Source organism: Aulonocara sp. 'chitande type north' Nkhata Bay, linkage group LG10 (assembly GCF_057382095.1).
Source record: "Aulonocara sp. 'chitande type north' Nkhata Bay isolate Kocher_YH1m ecotype deep benthic linkage group LG10, A_spYH_male_GT1.1, whole genome shotgun sequence".
NCBI classification, from domain to species: domain Eukaryota; kingdom Metazoa; phylum Chordata; class Actinopteri; order Cichliformes; family Cichlidae; genus Aulonocara; species Aulonocara sp. 'chitande type north' Nkhata Bay.
In genome coordinates, this window is record NC_141353.1 from 19,328,729 (window position 1) to 19,346,539 (window position 17,811).

Below are 17,811 nucleotides of genomic sequence, written 5' to 3' on the forward strand. Positions count from 1 at the left end.
CAAAGATAAAACATGCAGGAAGGCATTAAGATGCACTGGAAATCTATTTTTTCTTCTCTTCTTCCTTGTTCTGCTGTACATCTTTTGCCTCAGCCTCATCCTCTTGTACTTCCTTCTGCAACTTTTTCTCTTCATTTGATTTTGCGGCCAATTCCTTGGCCGTGCATTTGCCGGCCTTCTTGAAAAAGGCTTTGATGCCTACATTATCGATGTTGTTTGCAGTCACGCCAATGTTGATCACCGACTGGAGACCAGTGTCTGTGGCTTCGCCTGCATTGTTGCCGTACCTTCACCACAATTAATGTGGTGAGGTTACAGAAATGGTGGTAGAGTTGTGTGATGGAAGAAAATTTAATGAGCATGTGAATTGAAATCTGGGGCAAGTTTGTTTACTACAGTCATTCACATAAAAAAGACAAAAGAATTAGGAAAACACAGTCATATCATTATTTATAGCTGTTTATTAACAACAAACTATGGAAAATATCTACAGATAAATAGTATGAAGAGCATAAGCATCACCACCCAGCACAAGCTGACATGTAACAGTAACATGGACAGACCCAGAAAGACACCTGATATTTATATTGTGTCTACACAGAAGCCACAGCTCAAACAGAACATTAGCCCAGTAGCACCAACTCCAGGGATGTATTTGTCTACACAGAAGGTGTTCAGACATATCACTGAGTGTAGGTCACTTATGTTTTCAAAGCCATTACTGTTCTTTGAATAACACACAGAGGGAATTAGACACGAAGCATAAAAGCAGTGTTGCATTTATGGGGCTAGAGCAAAGGAAACACCCAATCTGTTACGTATCCTGTTTAGGCAAGGTTTTAAATTACAAAGAGTCAAAACAGAAACCAAAACACATACTTTCTGTGTCTGACATGTATGACTAAGAAATGCCATTTTGATTAAGTTAGTTCCGCGTTATGTTGTTGTATTTATCTTGTTGACAGTTTACTGCTGTGTGCATGAAAGGGTTGAGCAGGTACACGTGTTAGTTTACAAGCCTTTTCCTTTAGTCCGCTGTGCAGTCATATGTTTCTGGACAAGTTTAAAAGATTCTCTAAGCCCCTAAATCTGAAAAGAAATAGGTGTGAAAAGCAGGTCAGAGCACCACCATCCCAAGAAGAAAGAGGCAAAGTAGGTAAGAATCAGACTGGTTTCTGATCCAGCTTGGTACTGATGTTTAAAATGACCAAACAGGTTCAGAAACAAGATGGAAACAAAAGATAACATTAATCCACTCATGATACTAAAGCATGAATTAATTAAAATATATGAACTTACTTGTAAGTGACAGTTGAGACCGTCTCTGCTGCCACACTTTTCCCAACAAGTTTTGCTCCAGTCTCCAGACTGGACCAAATGGTAGCCAAACCTAGTTCAAAATATCACCGATTTTAGAAACCTTATACTTTAGAACTTTAATGTGATAGTTAGTGCTAGTGATGATATGAGAATTGTATCAGTCTATGCACAATTTTTTAACTGATTAACATTTAGTGTCTTGAAAAAACATCTGCCCTCTCCTTGAGTTTTTGCATATTTGTCACGCAGGTGTTGTTTCAGATCATCAATCAAATTTTAATATTGGACAAAGATAAGTAAATGCCCTCTAAACCTAATAACTGGTTCTGTTAGCTTTAAGTTCAGACTTTCACTATGGCACTTCAAGACATTTATTTGGGGGGTTTTAATCATTCAGACGTGGACTTGCTGGTGAGTTTCAGGTCACTGTCCTGCTGCATAACTCAAACACAGTTCTGCTTCAGGATGTGAACTGATGGCCTGATATTCTCCTTCAAGATTTTCTAATACAGAGCATAATTGATTTCCATCAAGTTCTCCAGGTCCTGAAGCATCAAACCAGTCTCCAGACCATCACACTACCACCACCATGTTTGACTAATAGTATGATCTTCTTTTTACTAATGCTATGTTAGCTTTATGGCAGACAAGAGGATTCAAACCCTCCAAAAAATTGTCTCATCAATTCACAGAATATTTTTCCAAAAGTCTTGAGAATCATCAGGATGTTGTTTTTTTTTTGGTAAATGTGAAACAAGTCCACTCATTTCAGTACTTTTTTTTTACTGCACTGTAACCTTGTTGTGAACATCCTGAAGTCTTGTACATACCATGCACAGTGCTGACCGCTACAAACTTGGCTCCATCCATTTTGGAAGCTTGGCCGTCTTCTTTCTTCTTCAAAGCTTCTGGAACCAGTTTTGCACCATGTTTCTTCACATGAGGTGCCATCTTTTCTGCCAGTTTTTCTGCCACTGTGCCTACACCATTCACTAAAGATACAGAAAGGTAATCATTATTATTTTGGAAGTAGAGTTCAGAGATTCCATGACTTAAAAACATGATGTCTTGGATTATTTCAAAGTAGTGCTCACCCAAGAACTGGCTGACTCGAACAGCACCCCCAGTGGCCTTTCTGGCCATCTCCAGACGTTTGGTGGTACTGGGGCTGACCTCTGAAGGAGTCTCTTCAGGTGTGAGTTGGTCTCGAATCTTGGCTGCTCCTTTGTGAATGGCCCTACCAGTAGCTTCTGCTCCTTTTATCAGTGAATCACTCAACCGAAGCGCTCCTATGGAGATATATTTGAGATAGTGAATGTACAACAGCAAAGAAACTGTCATTTAAAAAATTTCTAATAAAACTATATGAAAGCTATTTCAACAACATTTTCTTTGAAGCACTGAAGGGCATTACAAAGATAAACAACACCCACTAGTGGGCATTTTTTTATACAGAGGGATGTCTAATGTATAAGAATTCAATACAACACTTTGAAGGGATATATACAAGTTATTTTTTTCCCCTTCATTAGGACTCTTGCTTATAAACTCACCTGTCAAGATTCCTTGACCCATCTTCTCACTCCATCCAGGAAGTGGTAGTTTTTCCTGCTCTCCTGCTGATGTAGTCGGTTCTACTTGCTCTTTTGTGGGATTAAGGGGGACTTTCGTACTCAAGTTGACTACCTCTGACTCTGTGCCCTCTGGACCCTGTTAAGTCAAGGGACAAAAACAGTGGGTGGGTTGCTTTAAAAAAAAAAAAAAAAAAAGTACGCCCAAACAGAGTTGGCATATTTTTTTACCTACAACATGACATAACCACTTCATTCCTCCTGTGTCAAAGAAGTGTCAAAGAAAAATGTGTTTCTAGTATATCTAGTGTAACAACTTAAACCAGCCACAACATGAGTTTTCAGTTTCCACAAAAAGGTTCAATTAATGCTTTTACTAAGACAACTCACTAAGACACTGAGTTTGTTTTGCATCGTTTCCAGTTATTAAATCAGGGCTTGTTTAAATGCATGGACACAATATAACAAACTGCTTTGAATGTAGAGTTTCACAAGGCTTTTAATTCAGTTTGACAGTTTTGGGTAGTTTTACAGCTAACCTTTGTGATAGAGACAATAAGACAGGTAAAAATGGAGAGATAAAATCATTACACCCTCACATACCCAATGATCATTTTTGGGCACAAATAAATAGCAGACCTCAAAAAGCTTCATCTTCCCTGTACTAGTTAGTAAATTGACAGTATATGTATGTATAAAATTTCCAAGGCGCCATCAGGAGCTACTACCTACAAGGTCTTTCTGTTTCCAAACCAGGAGAAACATCCTATAAAAATTGCACCAAAGCTCCGCTCCAACACATACACACCCTTGCATTTGTTTCCTAAAGGAAGTAAAAGCTGACCTGGATCCTGAATTCAGCAAGCTGTGACAGGAGGTCCTGAAAAGTCTGCAGGTCTGCAGGAGGCAGTTCAGAAGACAACACTATACCCGCATAGCACCCTGGCATTTCTGCCAAGGAGTCAGGGAACATAAAGATCCCGGAGTTAGCCAGCAGCACTGGGGTGTCTTTTGTCAGTGGGTACATCCAATCGCATACCTGGAAAACACAATGACATTAAAATATGTAGGTGATGAATGTTAAGAGTCCTTGAAATTAGATCCACATCTGCTGTTTATAACAGAAACCTGAAATCTTTAATATGACACAGAGTGTGAGAAATGACAACATCTGCTGAGTGTTTGTTTCCATGAGGGGGAATATGTCCCATATGCAATTTATTTCATCAAATAACTTCACTGGAAGATATTATAAGATTTGGTTTGAAGGGTTTCCCAAGGATTTGTGCTTTCTTTTTCTCTTTTGAGCATAAAACTGTACTCTCATTTCCAAGTATTTACAATTTCCTCTAGTCTGTTTATAGACACGTTGTAGGATTTAAGGATTCAGGATTAATGTCACTTCTCAACTGAGGCAAAATACAGACACTTGCTGCATCGTACCACTGGTATGCCGGCTGATAACATGACCCCTGTGAGGGCACAGGACACTGAACAGCAATACAACAGAAGCGCAGAGTCATCTGTTAATGGGACCATTGTCTTGGCCCAAAACAAAGCAAGGACAGAATACAGGAGCAGCCTACCAGCCTGGTCGGGTGGGAAACAAGAGTCATGGGTTGCAGTGCAGTTTACAGCACAGCATAATACAGGCTTTGTAAAGGTGCCAGAATAGATTGGTATTTTATATAAACTCAATACAAAAGCCATCACACAGAAGGTTGCCAGAAAGCACAAAGTAAAAAGGATATGAATGGATATAAAGTAGATAAAATCACACTGTTGCACAGGAAAGATTAAGCAACGAATATCTGCTCTATAGATGAACAAGCTATAATAAGTCTCAAATGAAACAGTCTAGTTTTCTGTTAAATGAAAACTAGACTGTTATTCATTTAAGAGTCTAATAAATAATAAGCATTTGTACTTCAGCAACCAATTTCATCTGCAACATTGCTGTTTCAGTGTAACAACAATGATGGGATTGCAAGCTGAGGGTGAAGCATTTGGGCAATCTATCAATTGGTGGCATGATTAAAACTTAATATGTAACTATTTTAATATTTTTTTTAAAAAATGTTAAAGGCCTTTTTTCAGAAAAGAAATACATCTAATCCACCATTTGTTGCTAAAAAAAAAAAGGTGTAAGAAATCAGTTAACAACACTGCCTTTTTAGCATTCAGTTCCAACATTTTGTAGACACACATACTTATTGTTGAACTAAACATATCCATAAATTGCAGTCTACAAAAAAACTTAAGACTTTATAATACCATAATTTACTAATAAAAGTGGCACCTTTTAATTTTCTCACACTACATTACTATAAAAAGTAAGTATAAATTACGTAAACCTTGCATATAGCATAAATTATAATATGAAACATGAGTCCCACACTGTCTTGTTCGACTTGTACATAAAAAAATACATTTAAAAGGTGTATTTATTATTGTAGGGAACTTCTCTTGTGTTTTAAGTGGTTAAGGAATGTGTCAAAAACACGTCATCATTTGTAAGAGGAACATTTCTGTAGCCCAGATGAAAAATATCATACTTATTCTCTTTATATTAACTGTCCACATCAACAAGCGTCGTATTTCCTATGACCATTGAATGCACCTCTCAGTTCACCCCACGTGAGGGCACCTAGCTCAGCAACCAATCAGAGCCTACCCAGGCCGCATTGACCCTGTCAGCCAGGAAGTGAGGTGGAGGTGCATGGTGTCCCGGGTTTTTCTTATCTCAGCAAGAGGAGTGGAGGCATCTGCTACTCAAACCGAGAAATCCACGGACAAAAGAGAGGAAAACTCAGGATTGAGAGGAAGGAAAGCCAGCCTACTTACCTGCTGGAAGTCCGGAGTCGAGTGGCTGGATGAAGGAGAGAGGCAACGTCGGTAAGACGAGTGTTATTCTGATGGAAAAAACTTGTAGAGACTTACCGTCGCGATCATGCTAATGCTAGCTCGGTGTCTCACAGGCTAACCACTCACATTTCATCCGGAGAGCTGCTGCAATTCCAACGCCAGTGTGTGTTGGGCTTTTGTGAAACAGAGCAACGGTGAGCAACATGTTCTTAGCTGCTCTAAAGCTAAATTTTGTCAGTTCACTGTGAGTTTAAAGTAATCTAGAGGGTAATTTTTAGTGCATTTCTCTCTCACGAATAGGCCTATAGCGTGGAGAAATTAAGCACACTGCTTTAATGCCTCTGAACTGAACTCATATGTATATTTTGTTGCTTATTTGCACATAGTTCTGAATTTGTTATGGTGTATTGTATTTTGAGTGTCAATGGTTACTTACCATAAGTATTGTTTAATTAATGTTTACATGAATAGAGAAATATTTGAGCAACTTAGATGTTTAGTTCTCATATTTGATATGCTTGAAAATTGAATGTTGTACAACAGAACTGTGAGATTTGATAAGATTTAAGATGTTGATGCAATGAATATGAGGTGATGCAATATTTTGATTTTGTATTTTAACCTTAAACAATGCATCTGAAACAGACTGATTAGAATGTACATTTTATGACCTGGATTATAGGTCAGGTTTTTTGGAGAGGACGGAAAAGTCCAAGGACCAGGACGATATTCTGGTTGTGATAGATGGCGAGCCAACCACTTTGAGGATGATCTACCCCAAAGAAGATACACACCACGCACTCATACATTCCAGTTACATTCACAAGGACCTTTGAAGTTGGCTATCGCCAGCTTAACTCTAAATTCTTAAAGGGCCCCAACGAGTACTTTTATTTTGTTGAGTGTGCACACTATTTATTTTATTTTATACTTTATCTGTACAAATTGGACAAATACCTGTTATACTTTGTAACAATACAAGAGTGGCTACTCAAAAGTTAACATTGTGTCCAGGTCATTATTGCTGCTCAATACTTTGGCTCCATACGAATTTGGTGTCTTCTGATTCTGGCCAGGGTCTTATTACGAGCCCAAGTAATTATTGCGCTGTAATTCACCTTTATACCTTAAAGTTGGTTACATTTCTTTGACTCAGAGTTATGAAAGGCTTCTCAAACAGAAGAAACAATTCCCCTGGGGTCACACCTGCTTGCTCTTCAGGACACACGCCCAAAATAAAAATGCTTTTCTAAAATACACACTCTCACAGGTTAACATACACTTAACAATAAATATACTTACATGTAAAAACACTGCAGGTTTTTCAGCAGGGGAATCCTGCTGACTGTTCACCACAATGATGCGAAGGTAGCCTGGAGAGGAGAGTGAGCTGACTTGCCCGTTTGGTGCCACAAAAAACAGCTGCACCCCGGAAGGGATGCACAGCAGTTCAGTTCCATTTTCTCCTGCTACTGCTGCAGTCTGTCTTCCTGGACAAAAGCCACCTTCAACAGGAGCATAAGCCAGGATACGGTGCCCATCTGTGGGCTGTGGTGTGTATGCTGGAGGCTGCTCTGCTGGACTGGCCATGGCTATAGTTTTTGAAACCACTGCAGGGAGTGTGTCTGGAGCAGGAGGGGTCGCAGGACTGACAGGGACTGTGTTGGGGGTTGGGACAATGTTGTGGGTGGTAGCAGGTATGGTGGGGTAGAGATGGTGGACAGAGTTTTGGGGAGGCTGGCCGTTAGGTGCCAGGTCTGGATAAAGTTGGGGAACAGAAAGATCCTTCAACAGCTGGTCTCTCTGGTTTGCTGTTATAGTAAGCTGAGATGTTTCCAGGTCAGAAAGGTGGTTCTCAATTGTCTTTAAAGTATCCCTCATCTTCTGTTGAAGCCGCCGGGCTGTGTCCCAGTTCGCTCCCTGCTGCCGCTGCCCTCCAGTGGGAACCTCCAGTCCCTGAGTGAGGTGCAGCCGACCCTTCCTGTAATACTCGAGGGCCTCGGCTCTTTTCTCTGCCTCTTCAGCAGCCAGTCCACGACTCAAAGAATGAAACGCCAGCTCATACTGGTCCCTGATGAGCAGTAATTCAGCAGGTTCACCCATTGCCTACCACTGAGGAAAGGGCGCAAGAAAACTAGAGAGGAGATAATGAAAGCTTGTTAGCTCTCTTCTGTGTGTGTATAGTGTATAGTACCTGTTCTAGAAAGAAAATGTAGTCAGTGGCACTAATTCAGATCTTACGTACTCTGTGACAGCAGCGTTTATGAGTTACGTGAGAAAAATCTCAGCAATGTAACTGTTATTGGCAGCTGTTGCCAGCAGAGAGGTTAAACGGCAGGTTTTACCTGAATAACAAGACCTGCGTGCGAGCTTTCTAAAGCTTTCCCACACATCACTGGGAGACTACTAGGAAACTGAACTTCAATTACTGCCAAAAAAAAAGAAAATGCTTCAAAGAGTCGTTATTTGAATCTTCAAGTGTTCTACTGACATTTAGGTTTGAAAATCCCCTCCTCATATCAGTTTTCTCTTAACTCTGCGGCGTCTTCTCGCGCTCCACCAGCCTCGCGCATCAAAGTAACCGGGATAGGCGCGAGAAAAAAAAAACGCCTTCCGGCCAGTCCTTTCAAAGTAAACTCCAAACCGATTGTCCGTCTTTTAACTGTTGTAGATGCCTTGCCAGTCTAAAATCTACGAAACATATGTCAGTCCCGTCTGAATGATGATGACGATAAAGCCGTTTAGACCCCCAAATCACGGACTTTTATACATCCTTTAATTATACCTTTAAAAATTAAAGATGTCATTTTAAAGATGACAAATTAAAAACGCCGAAAATCCCGGTGTGAAATTTAATTTACAATTTAATGCACAATTGTAACGGCGAATATGTAAAGCTATCTCATATTCACGTAATATGACATTTGTGCTTTTATTTTGGTAACTTTCTATGTGACCGGAAGTGAATGATGTAACGGTAAACAACTTGATGTGCAAAAGAGACGGAAGAAAACGGAAAACTAATGCTAACGGAGAAAAGGGAGAGAAGAATATAGTTAAATTGTACAAAAACGAATGGTTCTAGCTACAGTCGACAGGGGAACAAGGTTTGTAATGTATATGATTTAATTTGAGCAATCTGAAATGCATAATATGTATTATATAGTTTAATAGAAAACGGTTAGACCAGCGTAATGAGCGGTTAAGATGCTGTTACATGAATAATATGTTAATTGTTTTATTTGTTTGTCTAGCTCTTACGTTGGTTCGTTGTCTGATACACGGCAAGGAATAATAAAGGTCATTCAACAACCATCAGTTCTGGCCTTCTCAGTTCGACTGGATGCTACAACAATATTTAAACATTGCAATTTAAATGCATTAAGAATTTCATTCAGAAGAAGAAATAAAACACAGTGACAAAAACTCTTGTGAAACTATGAACTTTTATTGAAAAGTTCATACTATCTAAAAACATTTTTCAATCAGTCATAATACATAATTCTAGTAAACTACCACTAAATACTACCTTCCAAAACTTTTTCCATTGCCACCATGTACATATAAAAAGTGGCTTTTAGTTCACTTTTACATTAACTGCGCAGAATGGTGCCTTAGTTCAGGCTTAAAAGGCGGTTTGTTTTAATGCAAATCATTTTCTGTGTTAACATAAATCTTGCGGTTTGTGTTTGCAAGTATGTATTGCACATGTACAAGTGCTGTAGAAAAAAAAAGTTAATAAAAGTTTAAAAAGCACACACTGCAAATATATACAAATGTAAAAAGCAAATATTCTGCATGAAAAGACAATAGTGTGTGATGCAGGAAACCTTCTGAGGTAACCACTTCTACGGCATCTTACCAGAAAACAGACATTTTCATGCAAAACAACTCGAAAAATATCAGACATGGCTTATTATTGCAGATATCTGGATCATCTGGACAGGTTATTTTCATCTGCATAAATTTAAAAAAAAAAAAGTCCAGATCGGCTTATATGAATAGTCTTGGCAGCAAATGCCACTTTGCTTGCTTGTTTTTTTTTTTGTTTGTTTTGTTCTTCATTTCATTGTGTCAGATGGGTGTAGCAGTGAGTCACGGGAAAAACAAAAAAGCAGGGGGAGTGATCCATGAAACGCCACAGTACCTGTAAACGGAGACAGAAAACATCATAAGGAAAGACAGAAAATAAGACATGCAAAACTGCACATGACAGGCTTTCATCTTATCATAGTTGTTTTTAAAGTGGTTTGAATTTTAAAATACATAAACCATTCCTTACTTTGAATTTTTGTACTTTTCTCTGATGCCCTGTAGTGGGCGACTCTCTGCGCTGGCGTATAGCTTGTACAGGTGAGTCAGGCAGGGAGAAATGTCAGCCATCGTGTATCCGCTAAAAGCCACTAAAGAATCGGGCTAAAGCAGAAAAACACAGGTTAAAAGTCACATTTTTTTTCCTAATTTCTTAAGAAATTTCAATAAAATTAGATTAACCAAATAAAATATTAAACTTACCCATAAAGACGTATTTATGGTGTAGGAAGCTAGGCAGTAGGCTGCAGCAGCAACCATAGATGGGCTGTACTGTAGAAATGGATCCATTTCCAGCAGGCTTAACTCCGCCACATACTAGAAAGCAGAAATTAAAAAAAATACAATAAATAAAAATAGAAAATCATATCCATATTCCTTAAAGGCATTTGGCCTGACTATTGTTAAATGGTTCAATTTACTCACCAGGGCCAGGTTTTTGGTGTTGGCACAGACAGACTGGATGGCCATGAAAAGGTGAAGGAACGAGTTTATGGTGGGTGCCGCCAAGTTGAAGCCCAGCACACTTAGAAATGCTTGCTCCATCCGAAGCAGCTGTTTCTTAGTGTAGGTGTTGTCTGTGATGGTCACAAATTGGTCGAGTTTAGGAGGTGACTTCTCCTCATATTTTCTAAAAAAAAAAAAAAGTAGCAGATCAGATGGCATGTTATATGTAAGGTTGACTATTAGCACAGACTATTAGCAAAAAAGAAAAGGGGAAAAAAAGCATTGATCATTAGAAACAAACAGTGACTTACGCAGCAATCACCAAGGCAGCCGTGCCAACCAGCTGCAGCTTGCCTCGTTTCACATTTCCGATGAGGGAGAGAAATCGGTCCAAGTAATTGATAGCAAGATGAAGAGTTTCAGCTTGAAGTTGGAATTCCTGCGCCACCTCAGCCATCCAGTCCACCAGAACGACGCGCATATCATCCGTGATCTCTGGGTGTCTTTCTAAATACTTTGGCCTTGGCCTGAATGCAATCTGCAATCAGAAGCCAAAACATTATATAGTGAACTAAAGAACAACAAGTCACAATTACATTGCAATAAGGTTGAAAGAAATTATGGAGGTCACTGGGCAAATAAATAAATAAAAATAACCAAACATACAAACAAAAAAATTCAAACCTCATTATTCCTCAAGTGCTGGTGAATATCTCTGGCATACTCCACACAAAAAACCTCCTCAGATTCAGAAGGCGTAGAAGCATCCTGGCATGGACCTATAAAAGTAAAAAGTAATGAGCATTAAGGAAAGAGGAAAAAACAACAAGTTTTCTTGGTAGATTCTTTTTTAATCTGTCATACTCACTTGAACTCAGCTCCAGCATGATTACCATATCTTCATTGTGCAGGGCATTGGTTTCCTCATCTTGGTAATTACGGTGTCCGACAACTTCTTCGCCAGAAGCCGCAAGGACAACTTCGCAAGCCTCTTCCACGTACACATCAAAGCTGGAGCTGGAAGGGCAGCCCAGACAGTTGAGTTGAGAGCTTTCTGAGGTTGAGCTGTGTCTGGAAAACTGGCCACCCTGAAAATGATAATAACCCAACATGATGGCCTTGGTTCCTTAAAAAGAAGAGAGCTGGATTTCTTGCGTGATGTTTCCCTTCTCCTCCACGAGTCTTGTTCAGTTTTGAAATAACAGAGGAGAGAACTTCCAGATATATAAACCCCCAGTGGGACTTGGTCCTGAGAGTCGCTGACCTACTATTGGGTGAAGGTATGAAAAAGGGGCGTTGATCATTACTGAGAATGGGGACAAAGGGTGAAGCCTCTATCTACCATTGTCCCATTCATCATCGTTTGATTTGTTAAAATTATCTGAGGCAACTTGATTGGCAGCTGAAACTCCTGAGAAAGCTTCCCAAGTCGTCAACCACCACCCGTTTTCAACGATGGTCGTTCACAGTGGACAAAGGCCTCCTTTACACCTTTCTCAAACCGTCTGTTTTCTCAGTCCAGACATTGTAAACATTAGCGAGAGTTTCCTTTCTCCTTTGATCAATCTAGTGGAGTCTTGTGTTGCACTGGCACTGATCAAAGCTTTTATTCATGCAGTGCTTAACAAATTTATCCGACCAACTCCTAGTGTAAGGTTTATTACTCATCCACCCTAAATCAGCAGTATTGATAATAACCAAAAACACTTTTCTAATTCATTTCTAGTCTTAATTTTTATTTTTATTTCATTTTAACCTTTTGCTTCAAGTCAAATGTTTCAGTCTTAGTTTTAGTTGTTAGTTGTTAGTAATTCACTTTATTATGGTGGGCACATACCAGAGACAAGATTTAAGGACATCAGTAAATACATTACAATAACGACCCATTACCTTTTGAAAGCAGTTGACACAGTCATCCACAGTCTCAATAAACACAACTATCAAAGCCTCATGAGGCAATTTCTGATAAAAAAAAAAAAAACTATTTATTATTATTTATTTTATTTAGTTTTCCAAGTTCACAAAGTAATTTAACTTTTTTTCAAAGGTCTGCTTTTTAGTTTTTTGTGTCTAGTTTTAATTTTCAGTTTAGATTTAACAACCTTGGTTTCTGTAATATTAATCTACCAATACGCATAAGCTCTTTGTAGAGTACACCCAGCACAGACACACGCACACACAGGCAGGTATAGCCAACTTCCACGTTTATTGATATTTTTGTATTTTGACAGCTGACTCAGTCGCACCGTCTGACAGCTCGAGCCCAGCTGATCTCCCCTGGCCGCTCCTCCTCGTCTCACTATAAACACAGCGGAGGAGACCATCATTAGTCCATAAACAATATCAGCTGTTCTTACCAGCCTCGCGGCGCCGCCCCGTTGAGCCTTCCGCTCCACTCCTCCCCTGCAGCTGCGCCCGGGGCCACGCCTCCGCCACACTCTTTAATCAGAATGACAATTTTAAGTATAAAATATAATTATTACTGTTATTTTGGTGAACAGTTCATTTTCAATTTTACTGTTTTACAAAAAAGCAGGAAAATGATGTGATTACGAAGCCAAACTAAAATTATTTACTTGCATTCCTGAACAGAAAAATCCATTTTAGATGTTAAATCTTATGCTTGATTAATTTCTGGCTTCTCAGACAAGACCAGTATGTTGGTAAATACAGTAATTGCTAGTTTCAAAAAGGTTTTGAGGTATTTCTAAAATATTTAATTTTTCTTGTTTTTATGGTGTAATAAATTTGCTGTACCTGGCTCATGTGACAATAGTAGCTCAGTGACCTTCGGGATGACATCCAATGGCACAATCTCCATTAGAGGTTGAATATCAAATGAAGAAGCCTCTTAAATGAAAGCTGAAACATTTACTTTGTCCTAGATGACTGAGAACCAACATAGACAAGCTAACATGATTGTCACGTTAACAGCAGTGGGGAGTGTTTTTTCTCTGTCACCTACCTGGCTGAGGGATCGACCTCGCAGTTCATTTTCTGACAAGACTCCGAGCACCGTCCGCTGTTTGGACCTCTGCAGTGTATCTACTCTGGCTGAGGGTGCCATATTTTCTTTGCTGGCTCGACTGCGTTGACTTTTGCTAAAGTTCATCTTTAAACAAAGACATTGGAAAAGAACAAGTAAAAAATATGCTTTTTTTTATCCAGAAAGATTATAATGATTATCAGGTCTCTGTCAATTTCCTGTATACATTGGCAAACACAGCAAGCAAGTATGAAGACTTTACTTTCAGAGTAAAAATGCTTTAAAGCAGTATAGCAGCCAAACAGGATTGCAAGTGACTGATTTTAAGTTAGAGAAATGTTGGAAAACACATTACAGGTTTCGCAGCGCTAAAGTGGATGAAGTTGTTTGTTTTTTTAATAAAACTATCACATAGAAAATATCATATAAGGGAGATCAACTACAGTTTTAGTCAGAAGTTTATACGCATTCATCATGTGCATCAAAGTCATGGTCACTTTAGGCTTTTAATTATCACTTTCAACTGCTCTTTTAACAGGGTGCAATATTTGTACAGCATCTTTAATAGCTTTCTATAATTCTCACAGGCTCAAAAGTACACACACAGGCTTTAAAATATACATACACACCCCACTAACCCTATGGTATAAGTTTCTCTTTGGTTAAATGTCTCTTAGCATGTTGTGGCTCAACCACATGCTTTTGGTAGCCATCAACGAGTTTCTGGCATAATTCTGGGTAGATCTCTTCTTGACAGAATTGGCAGGGTTCATATTTAAACTAGGGTGGACATGTGTCACAGATTATCAGTCGTGTTGAGGTCAGGGCTTTTGGAAGGCCATTCCAGAAGCTTAATTTTAGCCTGCTTTATCCATTACAAAACCAGTTTTGTGTTTGGGATCACAGTTCACACCCGACTGTGTCCAAGCTTCAGCCATCTAACTGTTGTTTTGATGTGAAGTTGATGAATTACATATCATTATTCCTTACTACATTTACTTGTCATTGAGGCCAAATAGCTTAATCTTTGTCTATGATTACGTGGATAAGCTCGAGTCGTTAGCCAACACCCGTTTTGAACGATGGTCGTTCACAGATGGGGGCTTTGGTTTCCTTTACTGCTTTCTCAAACCGTCTGTCTTCTCTGGCCCAGAATGTAAACCCTGCCAAGAGTGTCCTTCCCTCTTTGAGTCATGATCAACATAGCCAAGTCTTTTTCTGATGAGATGACGTGCCTCTGGAGTGTAATGATTAAAGCTTTTATTCCTATATTGCTTAACAAATTTATCAGACCCCCCTCCCAATGTAAGGGTTGTTCCTAAACCCCTCTGGCCATAAAACATTTCTCCAACAGGAATTTGGGTCATCCATGTATGCACTTTCAAATTTCAGATGAGCACGAAGGTGAAAGTTTGTGTCTTCTTCCAGACTTCAGGCACATCTGAATAACTTGTACTTATATAGTCTAGTTTGAATTGATGATCTTGGAATCTGCAGGTGTCTAGAAATTGTTTAGCGACGTTCCCAACTTCTGTAACTCTACGATTCTCCTTCTTAGATCTTCACTGAGTTTCTTAGACGTCCCTATTGTTCTGAGCATTGGTCAATCCAATGAGTGCTGTCAAACAAATCTTTTTTGTCCTGGCAAATGAAAATAACAGTTGTAGTCGACCATAATCACTAATAATGAGTTAACACTCCTTGGCCTTTTCAAGACTTTGTACAACTTTTTGACCACTTATAAAAAGATTTAAGTGAATGCATGTATTTGAGCCCGTATGTATAATTGTGACCCTGTGTGGATTAGAGAAAAGTCAATTCAAACTTCTGACCACAGCTGAATGTCCTTTTAGTTTCTCCAATGTAGAATATAGTTACTGTTTGTGTCCCTGCTGGCATCATGGGTGGAATTTCTATATAAAATTTGTACTGTTCCCTTTTTAAAGCTCTACTGATTCTAGTTTGTCACAGATTTCCAGCTCATTTTGACTCCAATCACTCTCCACCTCCTGTTTTTCTAAAAACAGGAGATGGAGCATGTATGGCAGGGATGATGCTCAGTGTTGTGCTGCGTATACTATAATTAAAACTGCTTTTACTGAAACTGTTTGGTTGAAGATGGCAAAACCCAAAATTAGCAGGGCATTCATGTCATTGATAAGTAAATGTAAACTTCTAACCACAACTGTAGCTATCAAATACAAGAGGCAGGGACCGGTGAAGCTACGTGAAAAAAAAAATGCATGGATTGATCAGTTTACTATTACTAAAAACTGCTGGTATTAAATGAGTTAAACAACTAAAAGTTGAAAAGTGAATCTTTCAGCTCTGCAAGTAAAAATACACAAAAAAAATGGTAAAAGAGAGAAAAGTCATAGGTCATCTTAAATCTACACCAACTGAGGTCATAGCAACAAAAAAACTGTTTGCAAAAGTGTTACACCGTGTATTCCTGAGCATGTCCCTTTTCAATACTACAGTGAGAGAGAATGGGTTTGTAACTCTTACAAATGACATCTTGATGTCATTTTTACTCACTTTGGCAAGGACTGCCTAAAGCTAGTGCGTGAGTAAGATGGCGGATCACAGGAACCGAGATTCAGTCGCGGATTGCAGAAAAATTACGAGTCTAAATCTATAAATGAAATCCTCTGTTAAGGGTCTCCAAGCTTCACAAATCATAGAGTCACCTGCTAAACAAACAGGTGAGACAGTTTTGTTTTGTTTTTACCATTAATGTACTAAAAATCAGAGGAAAAGCAGATCCAATAAAGACTTTGAGATAAGTAAACTCTTCAAAATGTATCTGAATTTAAAGTATGAGATCAGGCAGTAAAGGAAATTTGATCTACTTTTGATCTAATAATCAGAAGTTGTGTGTCACAAACATCAACACACTATGTAGACAAATATGGCATAAACATGGGCGTGCCATAAGTTCCCCAGTTTCACCTAGAATGTCTACTTTGCATATGGAGGAAGTGAAAGAAGGGGTCTATTATCCTGTTCTGAAATACCACTGAGCCATATAAATATATCAGGACACAGTTCGCTAATTACATTAACTCATGGTCATTGATTAGTGGTCATGACAACTGTATACAGTCATAAAACTGAACTCACAGCCCATCGTTAGTCAGTGCATGCGCTGTTTAGAAGGGTGGGAAAACCTGGAGTCAGTTAAGACTGAAGAAGTCATTGGGATGAGTGGTGAAAAGTTTCTCCCACTGAAAATGCGACGCCCAGATGAACAGAATCAACTTTCTGTGACTTCAGAAGCATAATCCACCATTATGATGTTAAAAAGTATAAAAGTTCCCATTCACTAAGCGTGTGAACACAGTGTCTTTTCAGTAATTCTATTTTTTAAAAAGGCATGTTTTTAATCTTTCAGTAAGGAAAGATTAGTATGCATTGTTTTCATATTTTCTAAAAATGAAATAAAGAATCATTTACAGTGGTGTGAAAAGTCTTGAGCCACCCTTCCTTTCTTTATATTTTAGAAAAATTTAAAAAAAGAAGGTTTTTTGGAGGACAGATTTATTGAAATGTGCAAACATACATGCAAATGCAGGATACATTTCAAAATTTTCGACTGAAAATTCTTCGCCAAAAAAGCAGTTAGAATAAATTATGATGTTTTTGTGTCGGCCTTTTTAAGTATGATATTAAAAATTGTTTATTTGCTAAGTTGTTGTAGATGCAACATTGATGTTACCAGTCACTTTGTGGAGCATTGGACTGCCATTACCTCATAAGACTTTGTTGTTACACTTTCTCTTACCGTACACTACTAAATCTCCATTTGCACTATTTGCCTATTTGCACTACTCTGCCTGGTTTACACTCAATGTCATTTACCCTTACCTGAATATTGTATATTGTATATTGCATAGCTTTCTTGTTAATTTGTATTGTATTTATTTATTTAAATTTTTACTTTTTAATTATTTTATTTGCATTTTTTAATCACTCTCTTATATTTAAATGTTCATTTGCTATTTCATCTAGGGTTTGAGAGTAATGAAATTTCTATTCTCTGTATGTCCTGTACATGTGGCAGAATTGACAAATAAAGTTGACTTTGACTTTGACTTTGATAATTCATAATAACAATTGTGATTTTTTTTCCCCCCCTAAATCCTAAACAGGACACATTCCCCTTTGGGTGGAAACTATAGGAATGCAACTGATGCATGCAACAAACACTGCCAAAACATCCATTTACATAAGAAATAGATTTTTTACATTATATATTTTCTATTCTTGCCACCTATTGAGGTTTTCCACTCAGTGGCACTTATCCAGACA

The 17,811-nt window shown here is 38.5% G+C and overlaps 2 protein-coding genes and 1 long non-coding RNA gene across 8 annotated transcripts; 1 reads left to right on the forward strand and 2 right to left on the reverse strand.

Annotated features, from left to right (window-relative positions):
• Positions 1-27: 27 nt before the first annotated feature.
• Positions 28-8,349, reverse strand: LOC147320707 (spartin-like). Of its 4 annotated transcripts, none has more exons than XM_086308874.1 (8): positions 8,248-8,349; positions 7,059-7,890; positions 3,736-3,930; positions 2,874-3,030; positions 2,415-2,609; positions 2,151-2,312; positions 1,300-1,390; positions 28-287 (listed from the first exon to the last, which is right to left on the reverse strand). In XM_086308874.1, the coding sequence occupies exons 2-8, from the start codon at positions 7,857-7,859 to the stop codon at positions 44-46; spliced, it is 1,845 nt and encodes a 614-aa protein (XP_086165000.1). In that variant the 5' UTR covers positions 7,860-7,890; positions 8,248-8,349; the 3' UTR covers positions 28-43. The 4 variants fall into 4 exon arrangements, with proteins under 4 accessions (XP_086165000.1, XP_086164999.1, XP_086164997.1 ...); XM_086308873.1 differs by having other exon boundaries at positions 8,102-8,337; XM_086308871.1 differs by having other exon boundaries at positions 8,002-8,337.
• On the forward strand, positions 5,427-17,575 carry LOC147320708 (uncharacterized). 3 transcript variants are annotated; one of them, XR_015131287.1, is made up of 4 exons: positions 5,427-5,786; positions 5,870-5,950; positions 6,439-8,872; positions 9,011-17,575. It is a non-coding gene; the product is annotated as an uncharacterized LOC147320708 (long non-coding RNA). The 3 variants fall into 3 exon arrangements; XR_015131286.1 differs by having other exon boundaries at positions 6,439-8,863; XR_015131288.1 differs by having other exon boundaries at positions 6,439-8,863; positions 11,426-17,575.
• Positions 9,118-13,626, reverse strand: LOC147320709 (cyclin-A1-like). Its single transcript, XM_086308876.1, has 8 exons — positions 13,480-13,626; positions 11,383-11,602; positions 11,199-11,293; positions 10,826-11,052; positions 10,494-10,698; positions 10,272-10,385; positions 10,039-10,172; positions 9,118-9,903 (listed from the first exon to the last, which is right to left on the reverse strand). Exons 1-8 carry the CDS (start codon positions 13,624-13,626, stop codon positions 9,852-9,854), a joined length of 1,194 nt encoding a protein of 397 aa, XP_086165002.1. The 3' UTR covers positions 9,118-9,851.
• Positions 17,576-17,811: the final 236 nt, after the last annotated feature.